This window comes from Ictalurus furcatus, chromosome 2 (assembly GCF_023375685.1).
Source record: "Ictalurus furcatus strain D&B chromosome 2, Billie_1.0, whole genome shotgun sequence".
NCBI classification, from domain to species: Eukaryota; Metazoa; Chordata; class Actinopteri; order Siluriformes; family Ictaluridae; genus Ictalurus; species Ictalurus furcatus.
In genome coordinates this window covers 17,569,127-17,582,492 of record NC_071256.1, presented here as the reverse complement: position 1 = coordinate 17,582,492, position 13,366 = coordinate 17,569,127, and the positions used below count along the sequence as shown (strand labels likewise).

At 37.2% G+C, this 13,366-nt stretch overlaps 1 protein-coding gene across 1 annotated transcript; it reads left to right on the top strand.

The window, feature by feature from the left end:
* Positions 1–114: 114 nt before the first annotated feature.
* On the top strand, positions 115–12,252 carry ube2d2l (ubiquitin-conjugating enzyme E2D 2 (UBC4/5 homolog, yeast), like). The gene is made up of 7 exons (XM_053651418.1): positions 115–480; positions 7,730–7,793; positions 8,078–8,109; positions 8,213–8,290; positions 9,921–10,026; positions 10,196–10,289; positions 11,396–12,252. The coding sequence occupies exons 1-7, from the start codon at positions 457–459 to the stop codon at positions 11,439–11,441; spliced, it is 444 nt and encodes a 147-aa protein (XP_053507393.1). The 5' UTR covers positions 115–456; the 3' UTR covers positions 11,442–12,252.
* The last annotated feature ends 1,114 nt before the right edge of the window (positions 12,253–13,366 follow it).

Below are 13,366 nucleotides of genomic sequence, written 5' to 3'. Positions count from 1 at the left end.
GACACCCGCTGATTGGTCAGGTTTGTGCATCTCTCCGGATTGTACCCAATCCAATACTACTATTCGGGGTGTGTCGGAATGTAGTTGGGAACAAAATAACCCGTCTGGTTCCGCTAAGAGAAGAAGACATTTTGTGCAAAGACAGCGTAGAGGGGATACACAGACACGGCGGGGCTTTTTTAGGATTACATTTTTTCCTGTTGTTTGGACGGTTTAATACATTTAATTAAGAGTCGATTTTTAACAAGTGAAGCACTTAGGTTCAACAGATTTAACGCTATCAAGCTAGTTTAGTAGGATTGGCGTTACCAATAACATTCATCGATTAGCTTAGCGTTAGCATACTCGCCTCCGCATTGCTGTGCTAGCAAGCACAAAGCTAGGCTAAGCTAGCACAGACACCGAATTTAGCTAACCGGCTAAATCTCTTCTGTTTTTTCCAACCACAGAGACAGAATGGCGTTGAAACGAATTCACAAGGTAATTTGTTTCATTTTATTTGTTTCTATTTGAACTAGTGTCAACGACTAGTGACCGATTGGTGACATTGTCTACGTTAGCTAGCTAACAAACCTGCTTCACTTACTAATCTTAGATAGTTAGCTTAACATGATTAGCCTGCCGTGTCTTAGCATGTTAGTTATCAGCCAGTTAGATTCAAATTCGGATATAAAACTTGTACAGCACTTTATTCAGCATACTTTTGATATAATTTCTGTTCAAACCTGAACAAAAAACCCTAATAAAATCCAGCTACTTAATTTTCACAGTGAACTGTTTTATTAGCTGGTTTCCAAAGCGGTGTGTGTGTGTGTGTGTGTGTGTGTGTGTGTGTGTATATATATATGTATAATATAGATAGATAGATAAATAAAACAATTAATTGGCTTTTATACATTTTTAATCCAATTTTTTCAAATGTTTATTACTGTTAAATTATTTTATTAGAAACATTGTCTTGTTTGTAAAGTTTAATCTTAATAAATAATATTAATAATAGTTTTATTATGGTTGCCAAATAATTGTTCTGTTGCTTCATTTTTTTTTAATGTTATTTATTTATTTATTTTTGATAAGGAATGAAATGACTTTCAAGTATTTTAGAGTTGGCTAAATGGCTGTTTTATTTTATTTTTTTTAAGGCTGGTTGCAGTTATTCATCAGTTTTAATTTTTTTTTAAATACTTTTATACATACATTTTAGTTCATATTCTTTAACAAGTTACTCAATATAATATAATACCAGATAAAGTTCATCATGAGAAACTTTGATGTTGGCTTGACAAAGCCAGTCTGAAAGTTTAAAATAGTTATCACCTGAGAGAGACTGGTGGATAGGGTGCCAATACTTGTAGAGTTGATCAGATGGATAGATTGGTGTATAAAATGTATCGAGGTACTGTCTGAGAGTTTTCTCATGTTCAGATTAGTAATATTATGCATATCAGCTAGGAAATGGGGAAAAGATAATTAGTGCTTGTTAGGTTTCTAGTTGTATTCATGAGTTGTTGGAACAGCCTCTCTATCACATTTTAGGGATCTTTGATCTGAAAATTTCATTTTAAGGATTTGAGAAAACTGTTTAAAGTGATGGTGCTCTCTTAGGAACTGTTAGGAGAAAAAAACAAACTGTAATATAATGTAATATCCTAAAGCTCAACTCCAACTGGAAGAAACCAGTGTTCTCATCCCCTCAACTGGGAATTCCTAGGAAAGGCGTCTCGAACCCAGAGTTCAGCTCAACATGACCACACACTGTCAACAATAAATACAAATATCACTTCACTACTTTTTGTTTGTTTTAGATCAGTCAATATAGACACAGTAGTTGTGTCAGTTCAGTCTATAGCATTGACCATGAAGTTCACTGTTTTGAGAACTCCATCATAAACTCATGATCACACCCATCTTGTTCATTACGATGTTGCAGCATGTGTTTGGCAAGGTAGTTTATCAAGCTATTTAATAGTAAATCTAATAAGAAAAGAAACTAAACCAAATTGAGGATAAAATCTAATAATACTGAAACCTTGACTATTAGCCAATACTGATACTTTTTTTTTCACAGTTAAAAGCTTTTCACACATCACTTACATTATAGCTATAATAAAGTGTAAATATAAAAACATCAATCCTAACAAAAAAAAACCCTGTTTATATGTAAACAGCAATGGATCGTTTCCAGATTCATTTCCAGTCTTTGCCGTTTATTACAGGATCCAAAATCGATATGTTTCCCTCCGATAGCCGATGCACCGTATTTAATTATATGTATTTCCTTTTTGAAATAGCTTGAATATTGTCTCCAGTTTATTTCTTGGTTTTTGTATTTTTTCCTGTCTTACAATAAAGTCAGTGTTGGGCTGAAGTTAGCTTGAGTGTTCATTTCTATTAATTGGAATTTTCTTACCTTCATAGCTGTTTTTATACGATAAAGCATACAATCTGATGCCTTTCTCCAGCTTACTAAACGCGGCTTCTTGTTTGTACATATTTGATGAACACCGGGTGTAAAACGGCGCTGTTGCCGTTATAGTGGTCGGGCTGGAAGTAGAAGTGCGGTTGCGGTTACAATGTGGATGTGTTCATGCACGTGGATGATTACGGGATCTCTGAGAAAGATGTACGTTTCATTAAGTTTTACAGTAGTAAGGAACCTTAGTTTATTTTTGTCTTGTACAACAGCATGGATGAATGCTCGAATCGATTGGTCAATAGCCCGATGTTTTGTACATGAAAAAATTAAGCATTAATCATTGGCAAATTGCTGTGGTATAACCAGGTTTGGGGGAGCAAATTGCTCTGGAATAACCAGGTTTGGGGGAGTAACAGAATACATGTGACAGCGTTATGTAATCGGATACAAAAAGCTGGTAACTGTAATTTGTTACAGTTACATCAACAAACAAAGTGATCAGATTACAGGTACATTTTGTGAAAAAATAAAAATGGGAATACTACCAAGATGAATTTTTTCCCCTTTAAAACCAAACAAATGAATCTTTTGACACACTATAGACAGCTGCTTGGTTATAGTTCTGGTTTCTCTCGCCAGTCGTGACTCACATGAGCAACCTCTTGATGCATGCGTAAATAAATTTTGCGCAAAGTTAATTCAGGAGAAATGAACACAAATTGAAATGCTTTTGTTAGGGTGTCCATATGTCCTCTTTTTCCCGGACATGTCCTCTTTTTTTAGACCTTAAAAAATCATCTGGCCGGGATTTCTAAATTGGAGGAAACGTCCAGGAATCGGCTTTAGTTTCATTATGTTGTGCTTATGGTCTAATACTGCATCATGTATGCGCATATGTGCATTGCTTTAACCCCTCTCTGTAATTCCCGCCTTCTCGCATACCAATTGGTTGATTATAAAAGGTTTGCCGCAACTATTGGTCAAATTCCTGCATCTCAACCGTTGGCCTATGTTCAGCGAAGGTGAAGCGCTGTTGTGTACAGCGTCAAACAGTTGCTTGACAATAGCAGCAAATGAAGCTGTCCACAGTTGAAACAATGCCCATGACCATATAAGGTCACTTTTAATTTCATGTTATCACATTGCTTTGTATTACATGGTCATTCAAATGTGTAAATGATGGCAGAAGGTACACTCGTGGCATCTAATATTTTATTTCAGTCCATGGACATTCAAAAGAGTGTAGGAAAAAATGTAAACCATGTGCAGAGTGAAACCAATGTTTTTTTCATATATATATATATATATATATATATATATATATATATATATATATATATATATATATATATATATAATTAGTGTGTGTGATGGCAATAGTGTCTTTTTTCCAGTGTATACTAACACTGTTTTGAATGCTCAAAAAGATTTCCTCTTTTTGGAAAACCAGAATTTGGTCACCCTAGCTAATGTAATGTTACCCACCTCCAGGACAGTGATTATTTATTTATTTATTTATTTATTTATTTATTTATGTGTTTAAAACAAATCCAAACATTGAACATGTTTTAAGCTTAAAATAAGCTCTTAATAAAAGCATTTTAGATCATCTTGTTTTTCTCCTGACTTTATTTACGTGTGAGACCTTGAAGTAATCCAAAAGTAATCAGATTACATTACGTTCATAGTGTGATACTTGGATTACGTTACTGATTACATTTTTTATGAAGTAATTTGTAACTGTAACGGAATACAGTTTTAAAGTAACTCTCCCAACCCGGGGAATAACACACTCCAGTCTGTGCTCAAATCCCCCAGCGGTTTAACAGCGTGGTCTGTCGTGTGTTATTCATTACATGATGTTTTATGAAGATGAGAGATTATCACAGGAATGTCAGTGTTTTTATAACGCTCAACACACTCATTGTCCCTCCATCTTTGACACAGTCTCCTCTAGTTTTATTCTTTTATTTTACAAATAACACTCTAACCATGTGGGCTCAGATTTTGGTTTTGATGTCATGTTGAAGTGATTTTAGTCTTTTATTTATTTATTCATTTATTTTCGCTATACTGACGTTCTGTGCTAGCTTATGAGTTCAGCAAGAACAATGCGCACGTTCCCTAGACCGTCTGCTTACGCTAGTTTGTCAACAACTTCCAGTGACCCTGATTTGGTGTAACAACACTTGTTGAGCTTTTGCAGGAAATTTGATTGCCGGTGGATTTATAAGCTTGACATTAAATACTAAGGAAAAACCAGAATGGCAAGAAAATTCATCATGTCCATTTTAGGTTCTTCAGCCAAGACGTTTCTGAATTTAAACCCCTGGTTTCATTTATCCTCCTTGGTTCCATATTTATTTTTAAGTAGATATTAGAATAGTAATATCTTGGAAACATAGTTTTCACTCAAGTGCTGACTGGGCCGTTTTCTCCTCTCCGTACCCCATCCGAACTACGCATGCTTAAAAATAGCCACCTCCGTTAACGCTGTCCTATATTCCTGAGCTGTTTCAGGGTCAGTCAGGAATATTGCACTTTTTTTTCCCTTTAACTCTTGTATAGGAAATCTTTCTCTAGACACTTGAACACCTGGCACTTATTATATGTCAATTTTTCCATCAATATCTGGATGGTGTATTTACTTTTAACAACATTTCTCAAAGACTATAAAGCAGTGTTTGAAAGAGAGCGTGTGAGCGCTGATGATTCCACCGGAGCGGAGAGCGTCTTTCCTAAGATTAAGCTCAGCGCCGCTCGCTCGACCCAGAATGCACAGTGGTATGCTGCTTTGAGAAAAAAGCAAAAGTGTTGCCGGAAATAAAATAACGAATGTCAAATATACTTTTTGAGTTATTGACTTTCATATAAGTTTACCAAGGGGCTACCTAGATAACTGTCAATACCAGGGGCGTGACTTGGTCTGGGGGAAAAAGAGATTCTTTTCTTTAGTCCTGAATAATTCTCCACTTGGAGCGGTTTGTCACTATGTAACTGAATGTCAGTGAAAGAAGACAGCAGTGATGAGTTTGTATTTTCAGTGAATGGAGGCGAGACCAGTCAGATAAGGTTTACAGGAAAACGTGGAAATACTCATGTCTTATTGGCTGACAGCTCTCAATTCTGCCAAATACTAACTCGCACAGTAGAGCTGCAACAACTAATCAGTTATGAAAATCGTTGTCTATGAATCTCATTATTGATTAGTTGGTCTGTGCGTGGCACCGTGCACGTTTACTCACTGTTACTTCTGTTCCGAAAACACACGTCGGAGAGTAAGTACTAAAGTTGTGTGGAGAAGATCAAACTTTTATAAAGCAGAGTTTGTGTGGCGCAGAAGTACGGCAGTGATGCACGAGCACAAACTTATATTTATATCCAAAATAATATGTCTAAAGGCAGCGAGTAACAGAAACCATAAGGTGCAGTGAAGGTGAGTTTTAATTATTCATTCAGGACTTTAGTTTAATTCAGTGCTTTTTGTGCATTGATTAAAAATAATGTAAACTTATATATTAGTTTACATTATATATAAGTATTTATACATTATTTTTTATGGATCGTTATGTGTGAACTACTGAACGACACATCGCCGGCAGATATTTGGCATGCTAAATATCTGGAGCTGTCGGGCGACTCCACATCCTGTGCTGTGAAAAGTGTCGTCACTGGCAGTGATTGCTGTGATGAGCTACAGCCAATGAGAGAGCAAGTCATGGGGAGATGTCACCATGAGGAAGGGAAACCCGCAAAACCTTTTTACTCACCTTCAACTCTCTCTGTAGCACACACAATCCCTGCCATCCGCATGTGCTAATCCATTCTTTCACCCACTTTCTTTTGGGGTTTATTCAGCACAAATCATCACGCGAACAGCTCGCACCACTTGTTTCTGTCTTGTGTCCATCTTCAAATAAACAACTCCTGTTGCGTGTGGTTTTCGCGTCATATTACCGTGTCACTTCTCACGTGTTTTCGTGACAAAACGTAGTTTGGAAACCGGATAGCGTCGCCGGGTGACAGTCGTTGTCAGATGACCCCCTGTGGCCGTAGTGTGAACACCACAATGACTTTGTATCTCCCGATTACGAGAGAGCAAGTCGTGTAGCGTGAACAGCACAGCGATCTCCGCTTCGTTCACATGCTCTGGTGTGAACATTGCGCTGTTTATTTCCCTAAATTAAATATTGCTGGATAAAATATTAATGCAATGAGCTCTCTGAGCAGATATTTATAGAACGTGGAATAACTTTGTCTGAGTGATTTAATACAACTTGAGAATATGATGTTATTGTTAATAATAATAATATGAATATGTTTATCTGGCCACACCACTTTATTTTCCACCTTCAAAGCCACAGGCGATACTAGTATCAGTTGGCGATAGTTATGGGGCAGGTTAGGACGATGGCATGTTGTAGGACCAGGTATCTCAAAAGCCTAGTGTTTACATTTCATCCCCCATTCTGCAGTCCACCAGTTGATGAGCCCTACACTAGGCACTCAAGGAGTTAAATACAAATACAGTCACACCACCTATACAGACACTTTTATATGTCTGTGATATTGTGTATGTAGAATATGATTTGTTCATATGGTTTAAGTTATAGATCTTTAGACACCAAGGGCTTATGATAAAGGACACATGTTTTGCCCCTATTTTTTTTTTTGTTTTGTTTTGTTTGTTTGTTTGTCTTTTTTTCCCCTCCTCCCACTCTGTTGCTGTATTCATTAACACCTTGGTAGGATTTCATCTTCGTAATGTTATTTTCAGAGGAAATTAATGTTTTGTTTTGTGTTTAAACCATTTCAACCACACAGTCGCATCCTCTTCCTGCGCCTTTCTTTTTTCTCACGCGTAATAACAGAGCACTGAGCAGGGTGTCATCACCTTCTGCGTGCTTTCTCAGAAACGGTTGCGGTAGCTTCTGGGAAGCGCCGAACATGTCTACATGCTCTCGCATACATGCACACACCTGCACGGTAGAACTCCACTCATAATCGTGCCTCAAAAGTGATTAACTCTTAACACAGGCGTGCCCGTAGACGAGCGCTCGGGTTTAATGTAGTAACGTGTCAGAAACGTGCGTTTCTGCCCATTGATAAATTAAAAATATTTAAGGACTCAGCTTGAACCTACATTTGGACAAGTACTTGAATTCTCAATTCTGATTGGTCAGAAGGCGTGGATTGTTTTCCTAAAACAGCACCACCTCAAGTGTTTTATCTGTCATTTATGGTTTAAAATGTATGTAAAATCCCTTGGTGTTGCATCTAATCACTCCTCTCTGTCTCTGTGTTTGTGTGTAGGAGCTGACTGATCTGGGTCGGGATCCTCCAGCACAGTGTTCCGCAGGGCCGGTGGGTGACGACTGTGAGTTCCACTCCCTTCATTCTAACTCTACCGACTCCCGTGAGGTCACGTTTATAAAATAGCACATACAGACACCAGTCCGGTTCTGAAACGACCCGATTCGGCTGTTCTGGTCCTGATGTCGTAAATACTGCAGATGTGACATAGTAGTCAAACATCTGGAAATGACCAATGTAATCATGCTGCTGTGGGCGATACAACTGTGAATTTAACTCTGGTCTATCTGATCTGTCTCGATCTTTACACCATGTTGGTACTAACACTGTGTGCGTGTGTGTTTACAGTGTTTCATTGGCAAGCCACAATTATGGGACCTGTAAGTATGCAAATCACCCACCTCTCCCTTTAATGCAAAGTTTTTCTCATTTACATACGTGAATGAGTACAATTGTAAACGTGTGTGTGTGTGTGTTTGGCAGAATGACAGTCCATACCAGGGTGGCGTGTTTTTCTTGACCATTCATTTCCCTACAGATTACCCATTCAAACCACCTAAGGTACGTCCACAACACGCAAAGCTTAGTGTGCTGGGATTAACCTCCACGTCTTTTCTGTCGTGTTATTTATATTCGGAACTTCACCACCGAATTCCACACATCATAAGAATTTTTTTTTTGTAAACAACAGTGATCACAAGCATACACCACATTGAAACTAAACACCAGCGAGTTTACTGATGTCTCTAATCCAGCGGGGTTTTTTTGTTAAGACTGCAGTAAGAAATGGTAGTAGAACAAATGCAACACTTTAATAATAAAATAAATACGGCTCAAAGGAGCATACTAAAATATCAGAGAAACATTGGGCTTGATTTATTCACCTTTTAAAATGTAAAGTTGTGTGTAAACATTCGCGTAAACCACAACCAAGCAAAAAATTGTACAGATTTGACAAGTTTCAGAAAAGGCCGATTTTCTTTGTTCTTCGTTCTCGTACGAGATTGTTGAACTCCTGTGAAGCGCAGAGTAGAAGTTGACTGTTGGTGGATTTTATCGATGCCGATAATTAAGTTGGGCAGTACCTGCCGATAACCGCTTAATCAGCCGATAGTTTTTTAAAAAATTGATACTGAATGAAAACATAGCACTCAAAGTAAAATATTGCTGAACATTATTACAAAAATAAACAGCACTGACTGTACCATGAAAATGACTTTTACTGTATTAAATAAATATTAATATACAATAACTATTAATAAATATTAATATACAATAACTATTAATAAATATTAAAGTAAATAAAAGATACACATCCAACGTGAACCAACTAACACTCCCAATAGCTTATAAAAATAGAGACATCTAAAATTAAATAAAAAAAAAACACTTCAAATATCAGAACAGAATTAGTCAGTGATAGTTTTTTATTTCACCTCTAGAGACCGCTCTCGAACTGTGTAATGACAGTGGACCCTTCAGTAATCCATGTGAATTATATGGTTTGATGTTGCTCAGGTCGAGGTTCACATTAGTTCGTCGTCTTATGCAAAAAATCAGGTGCACAAGTAAAATGCGAACATTTTTCTTGAATTCGCAGGGTTTTCATGAATACCAAATTTCTTGCTTGAACGCACGTACGAATGGTTTACGCACAAATCAGTTGGTATCCAGTATGAAAAATGTTGAAGATATGATGGAGATAAAAGATGCAGAAACTAGTCAAAGAAAATGATTGAAAAAATACATATTTTTACGAAATATACTAGCTAAATATTTGCTAACTTTTTTTTTTCTTCTTTTTTTCCAGTTAAGAATGAGGTTCTTTGTAATGAAATGCAAGCAGGGTGTCTACATCGATGCCAGAAAACTGCTATGGGAACTTTTTCATTTTGTAATTTCTAGTCTAGTGTTAAACGTCCCATCAATACCTGAACTCTAAAACTAGACCGGAGGTCTCTGAGATGTGTTTTGACAGGATAGGAGTAAAAACACAAACAAGCCCTGCCCCTAGGCTGAGTTCATGTCACAGTACTCAACAGCCAACGTCCAACTTTGTAGTCAAATCCCTAACGTTGCTGACACAGTTCTGCTGAATGTGTTTATATGAAATTAATTGAGGCATTTGGTATTTTTTATTTCTGCCTGTATTGAAGGTCATGTGATCTCCCCCTCCATGTCGTCCATGCAGGTTGCATTCACCACAAGAATTTATCACCCAAATATTAACAGTAATGGCAGCATCTGTTTGGATATTCTAAGATCGCAGTGGTCACCAGCATTAACTATTTCTAAAGGTGAGGAGAATGACATTTCATACCACACGACTTTGTTGCATGTATACACAGTATAATTCTTCATGTACATGATTTGGTTTGTTTTGAGTCACGTTTCAGTTCTGGTATAATAAATAGCTTTGCATACATGTGAGGAGTATATATTTTTTTTTCCTCCCCCTTGTTGCAGTTCTCTTGTCCATCTGCTCTCTGTTATGTGATCCGAACCCAGACGACCCGCTAGTGCCAGAGATAGCACGCATATATAAAACAGACAATGAAAAGTAAGTATCGAGTAGTTTGCACCGAACATAATCCAATTTGAGTCACATTTTTCCATTTAACAAACTATTAAAGGCAATACGTGTTCATCACAAGCATCATGACCGTGCACACTTTATTCTCCGTATGCTAGATGTACAAGGTGTACTGTCATGCATCTTTACACGCTTTTACACCTCAGTGCTGTTGAATTCTCGATTTTGACTAGTCAGAAGGTGTTGGTTAATTTGCTCCGACAGTAGTGAAGCTGCAAATTGCAGGCTTATATTAGCGCGCTATTCATACATTATCGTTTCTGTAGTAACCACTTGCACAAGGAGTTGTATGCTGGATGCGGCACATAATCGAAGTCTTAATAATACAGATCAAAGATTTGTTGTTTACCAGTGTATAAACGCTGACATTTTAAAGCTTTGTTTGTTTAATCTTGATGGAAGGAAGGAGTCTCCAGTGTCAGCGCTTTGTAACATGCGTTTCTTTGCTGTGGGAAAGGCTTCAGAACAGCTGAATGTTTTCTCAGTAAAATCATTAAATTCAAGACGGAAGGGAAAAAAAGAGGTCGAATGTTTATAACCGGTACAACGAGAAGTGATGAATAAGTACAGTGTGTGTGATGTGTTTTTTTTAAAAAAGATACAATTGTTGGCACATTGCTGTGGTGTAAGCGGAATTAAACACTGCGGAATTTTCTGATATAGGAAACTAATCTACTAATCTAATTGGTAGATTTCGAGTTACTGGCTTTTTTTTTCCTTTTACTGGAGTTACCGTTTTGTTTTTTTGTAAATTTGGGCTTGTGTACAATTAGTATATGATGACAACGTTCCTCACATTTTGTATGCTGAAAATATTTGGTAGATGGAGCTGGATTGTTGGCTGCAGTATTAAATAGCGCTGTGCCTTTATCACAGTTTGACCTTGACGATTTTGCAGTGCAGTGTGTGACTGCAGCGCAGTTTGGCAGGATCTGTGCTAACCCAGCATGTGACATTAAAAAACATTATATTAGCCATCCTGTGTGCCAGTTCTAATATCTCTCTCTCTCTCTCTCTCTCTCTCTCTCTCTATCTCTCTCGCTCGCTCGCTCGCTCCCTCTCTCCTCTTGCAGGTACAACAGAATAGCTCGGGAATGGACCCAAAAGTACGCCATGTGATACCCGAACAAACATCACCCCAACAAATCTGCATTATAGCTGGAAGAAAGTTCTACAACTGGCTCCCATTCCGTTCCCCCCCCCCCCCCTTCTCTCCTTCTCTTTCAGTGAATTGGCACTTCCTTCTGTCTCTCAAAACAAATAATTTTTTTTTTGTCCACTTGTTTTGTTGCCCTTTTCAAAATTCCCATGTGCTGCAACAGCAAACACGTCACTTTTTATTCCCCATTAAAAAAAAATTTAACAATTCCAGGCTGAACTCTGAAGCATGTCAAGGACTCCAGCCACAGATTTAAAGAAAACAAACAAAGAGCGCTTTATTAACTCACGCCACACGTTGGAGGTGCTATTGAGAAGAAATAAAGACATAAATCCATAATTGGGCCTTCATGAGCGATCTGTTGCATTGGCCTTCATTTTGTTTTTTTTGTTTTATGAGCTTTTACGATAGCGATTACAGTCTGCGAGTATATAACTAGTCCAGATACGATTACATGAACAGTTAAGATGAATACGAAACCTTCTTTCTGCATGTTAACTGCGATTCGGCGGCGTGCTGAGAACACCGCCAGTGTTAAACACGCGTGTCCACCTGTATGAGGAGTCAGAGGACTTGATTTTTGTTACTCCTGAATTTTTGATTTTGTCTTTTTTGTTTTGTTTTTGTTTTTAGACAGAGCTATTAGTTAATCTCTCTTCCAACTACACTGTTCGCTTGTTGCACTGATTCAAAGCTCTCATTGGATGAACGGTCAACTAATAGCTCTACTAGCTGTCCATTTTTGGTTTTCAATAAAGTTGATCACATGTATCAGCGTTTGGCGGTGTGTGCTGCATGTCTTACATTATATTATGTTAATATCATTATATTATAACTTTTCCTTTAGGCAGAAGTAGAAATCAGTTTAATTCAGAGCATCCTAATTGAATTTATTGAAATTTTCATTTTAACAAAGTGTACGTTAAAGGGAAATAACAGTGGGGAAAATATTCACTCACGTTAATGCCCACAATACATTTTAAAAGTATTTACATATCTATGGAATAGCACATTTCAGGTCCACCACCAAGAACTGGGGTTACTATTCCCACATTGAAGTGAATTATTTTCCCATAACAGCATGACCTGAAGTGTTATTCCTCTCTCTCACACACACAGCAATTTGCCAATTAATTTATTAATGAGTGACGTCCTCATTTTTATCTGATTATACAGTCGTTACAGTTAAGGTTGTGGAACGTCTGTGAAACAAGATCCTGTTCTCAGTTGTAGCAGCTATAAGCAGTCGTTCCCTCATCAGCATCTCTCTCCTCTTTTCAAATAATCAAGACACAAACACGGCATGTCATGTTTACCAAGACCCCCACAATGTGTAAACTCCTCTGTTCTGACCAATATGTTCTCGTGGCAGAAAACTTGCACTGGAGAGTCCTTCCATAACTGAAAACAGCTGCTCATATGAAAATATTTTCATTCAGTGTTCTCTGCTAGTTTATTTATTTCTGATCTGTTTACTTGTCAATGAGTCGGCCTTGTAACGGTTAATACATTGTACAATATAACAGCCAATCAGATTTAATCAAGTTTATGAGAGAAAAAGGGGTGGAGCTTAGAAAGTACGAATTTTCATCTTGTACTGTCACAATTTTTTTTTCCCTTGAAGTTTTTGGTAGTTTGAAAGTAGTAGAACGTAATCTTTAATATCACTTTGAGTGAATTCGACTATGGCTCATTTGTAAAATCGATTTTATATATATATATATATATATATATATATATATATATATATATGAGATTTCCTTTTGATTTATTTTACTCCTTGATCAGAAACTATCAACACATTAATGAGGGGGACTCTGAATATGCAAATACTAAAAATGGTAAGAATCTAAAACATTCAACTTTCTAAATATTTTAAACTAAG